The 3,712-nt window shown below is 41.4% G+C and overlaps 1 protein-coding gene across 1 annotated transcript; it reads right to left on the minus strand.

Moving 5' to 3' along the window:
* Positions 1-1,199: 1,199 nt before the first annotated feature.
* On the minus strand, positions 1,200-2,017 carry LOC141735619 (endogenous retroviral envelope protein HEMO-like; the record flags this gene model as incomplete). Its single annotated transcript, XM_074568673.1, has 1 exon — positions 1,200-2,017. A coding segment is annotated over one exon (813 nt), but the record flags the coding sequence as incomplete, so codon positions are not given.
* Between the last annotated feature and the right edge of the window lie 1,695 nt (positions 2,018-3,712).

A 3,712-nucleotide genomic window follows, 5' to 3' on the forward strand; every position in this document is an offset into this window, starting at 1 on the left:
AAGGTCTCCCCGGAGCCTTCTCTTCTCCAGGCTGAACAACCCCAGCTCTCTCAGCCTGTCCTCATAGGAGAGGTGCTCCAGCCCTCTGATCATTTTTGTGGCCCTCCTCTGGACCCGCTCCAAAAGGTCTATGTCCTTTTTGCAATCACTACTTCCCATCGGCAGGCAGATGTTTAGCCATTTACAGGAAAGCAGGGCTTCATCATGCATAACGGCTACTTGGGTAGAGAAACACTGTAACTCTGAATGTCCCCCCCTTCCTCCTTCTACCCTGCAGCTTTTATTGCTGAGCATGACGTCATATAGTAAGAAATAGCCCTTTGGTCAGTTTGGGTCAGCTGTCCCAGCTGTGTCCCCTCCCAACTTCTTGTGCACCCCCTGCCTATTTGTTGGTGGGGACAGTGTGAGAAGAAGGAAAAGCCTTGACACTTTGTAAACACTGTTCAGCAATAACTAAAACATCCCTGTGTTTTCAACACTGTTTTCATCACAAATCCAAAACATAGCACCATACAAGCAACTATTAACGCAGTGAAATGCCGAAGTTAAGACTCAATAGCCTTGGTGACTATTAAGCAGGTATTCTTTATTACAGCGCCAGGTGCACAGGGGATTGATCCACCTAATGTGCGCACCAACTGATTTAGAGGTACGGTTTAAATTCATACTATGTATGCATATTCACTAGTTTTCCAAGAAATGATTACCTATTCATTACCTCGTTACTACAGGTTACTGCCCACTCCCACATGCACACTAGAGTCTCTCGGTGGTCTTCAGAGACATCTGGTGGTCGTTTACTTCCTCCACTCCTCTTCATCGTTGTGACTTCTGGGTCAACTGCAGGCCTCTACTCCTTTATTCTTGCTGGCGCATCAAAAGTGTTAGCTTTGACTAGTCTCTGCATTCCTCAGTAACCCTGGGCCCCTTGTTTTGAGAGATAAGCTTCTATAGTATAAGGTTATATTGTCCTAAAGCATTCTTTCTTAAAAAATAGGAGATAAGTTCTGTCGTTTAGTACTACAACTGTTGCATCTGCTCTTTGTACAGCCTTAAGGCACCCAGTCTCCTAAATTAAGCTCCTACTCTAATTTACAGTTCTAATATATTAAGCCCCTACTTCAATTAGTTTGCAGCTTTAATATATCAAACCCTACTTCAGTTCCCCCCTTTTTCTTTATCATTGCAAATTTTCTTGCAAATTCTATAACAGTCCATCTTTCTGAAGAGTCTGAGCAAAATACTTCCCTGTTTCTACCTGATGTCTAATTCTGTGCCGTTTCCAATTGCTATAATTTTCTTCAGAATCTCGATGGCACCACAAAAAGCACCTAAGTAGCATGCAAATGATTATCCCTAAAATAATTAGAGTAATAATGCCCACAAATAGTTGCTTAAGCCAGTTCCAATTAGGCAGCCATGAAGTCAGTTTGTTCCACAATTCTTCAAATCCCCAACTAGTGTTATCTTTGCTAACTTCATATAGGATTTTGTTTTTCTCCCATATTTTCTCTAGATCATCTTCGATTCTTCCTTCTTGATTTATATATGCGCAACAGCTTTGATTAATCACTGCACATACTCCTCCTCCTTTTATCGTCAACAAGTCTAAAACCATTCGATTCTGCAAAACCACTTTCGATAACGAGTTTACTTCTATTTGTAATCCTTGAATTGCATCTGCAGTAGAGCTGACAATTCTATCAATAGTTGCTGATATGTTGACTATTGCCTTTTCTAATTCTGAGACCCCAAGCGAAGCTATGAACCACCGTATAAAACTATGATAATGAGTATTGAGGATAACAAGGGGATTTTCTTCCCTTTTCGTTTTTATTTTTCTTAGCAGGGATCTCAGTATTCCTTGGGGAATTTGTGACTGATTATACCATTTATTTTGTGAAGTTAAGTACCCTATGGTGCACATTCCCTTCCATCCTGCAGGAAGCTGCTTTCTACTAATACCATCTCCAGACAGCCACCAATATCCATGAGGCAATTTACCATGAGGGCCCGTATGTCATGTTGGCTCCATAGAAACTCCCTACACTGTGCCACCCATAAGGGGAGTTGTTTCTAGCTGGATCTAAACCTTTGGGTTCGTAGCTCCGAAGTTGGGTGCTGTTGCAAAAATCAATGTATGTTATATTTAAACCCATAAGGTTCCATTCACCTACGTTTATGGTAGTCTTATTTATCCAAAAATTGTTCTACCCATCATTACAAGCACAGTTGTATGTGTTAAAAGGAGGGGGTGGGCATAGGCAGTTCTGGGATCTTTGTTTCCAACTGCAATTATTGTTGCTCACTAGAAACTAAGTATTTTCATCTTTTAGCAATTGCAAATCAAATTTCGGACCTTCTTCCCTGCTCGTGTTGTCATATTGGCAGTAACAACCATCTGACCATTTCCAGAACTCAGGCCAATCGTTATCATAATTCCAATGAGTTGAGGCCACCCCAAAAAGGGGTAGTCTCATGTTTCCTTTGGGTAATGCTGTGCATACCCACCAGTCTTTTGCTTGGGTTGCGTTTGCTATTGCCATTATGGTTGCATTATGTACATTTTCATCCCAAGCTACAACAATATTTACAATGCTGACACTTAAAGCTAAGACCTTTAAAGGCTTCATTCTAACTTCTCTGTAAATCTCAACTTCAAGGGTCCAGCCACTTCAGAAGTCCATTGCTTATTTGGAGCCTTCTTCACACGGGAGTAATGGATCCAGGCTGGTTGTTCTCTGATCTTGATAGCAGTAAAGGTGGTCAGTAAGACTTGGAATGGTCCATTCCACTTCTCCTCTAGTGGATCACCTGAAAAATTCTTAATATAAACCCAGTCCCCAGGGCTAAATGGGTGGATCGGATGGTCCAACCCCTTAGCCCTAGCTCCCAAAACATTCTTATTAATCTTTTCCAATTGTTTTCCCAAGGATATAACATAATTTTGTAAATACTGGTTCCCTATCTGATTCAAGTGTTCCCCTTGATATTTAGCTTGGTATGGCCTACCATGTAATATTTTAAAAGGGCTCAGATTTTCCTTAGTTCTGGGTTTTACACGTATCCTGAGTAGTGCAATAGGTAGTGCCTGATACCAATATAGGTTTGCTTCTTGACATATTTTGGCTATTTGTTGTTTTATCATGTGATTCATTTTTTCCACCTGTCCGCTGGCTTGCGGTCTATAAGGTGTATGTAATTGCCAATCAATTCCCAATAGTTTGCTTACCTGTTGCACTACTTGCGCACAGAAATGAGTACCTCTGTCTGATGAGATGATCGTGGGTACCCCAAATTGAGGTATTTTTTCATTTAATAGTACCTTAGTCACTTCTTTTGCTTTGTTTCTTCTACATGGAAATGCCTCTGGCCATCTGGAAAAGGTATCTGTCAGTACCAATAGGTATCTGTACCCTCCTCTTCTTGGAAGTTCAGAAAAATCGATTTGCCAGTGATCTCCTGGTATATTTCCCTTTCCAATGCTTCCCAATTGTACTCGATTTCCAGTATTAGGATTGTTTTTCAAATATACTTCACATCAGGTAAGGCCACTAAATCCCTGGGAAATTGCACAGCGTCCTGGACAAGGGGGAGGAAGAATCTCCTACAGGCCAGCTGTATCTTTGGAAGACTCCCCTCTTTTCCTCACCAAACCTTAGGGTTTAAATATCCTGTTTCAATGGGTGGGCAGGACTGTGCCTGAATGGAT

Source organism: Larus michahellis, chromosome W (genome assembly GCF_964199755.1).
Source record: "Larus michahellis chromosome W, bLarMic1.1, whole genome shotgun sequence".
Taxonomy (NCBI): domain Eukaryota; kingdom Metazoa; phylum Chordata; class Aves; order Charadriiformes; family Laridae; genus Larus; species Larus michahellis.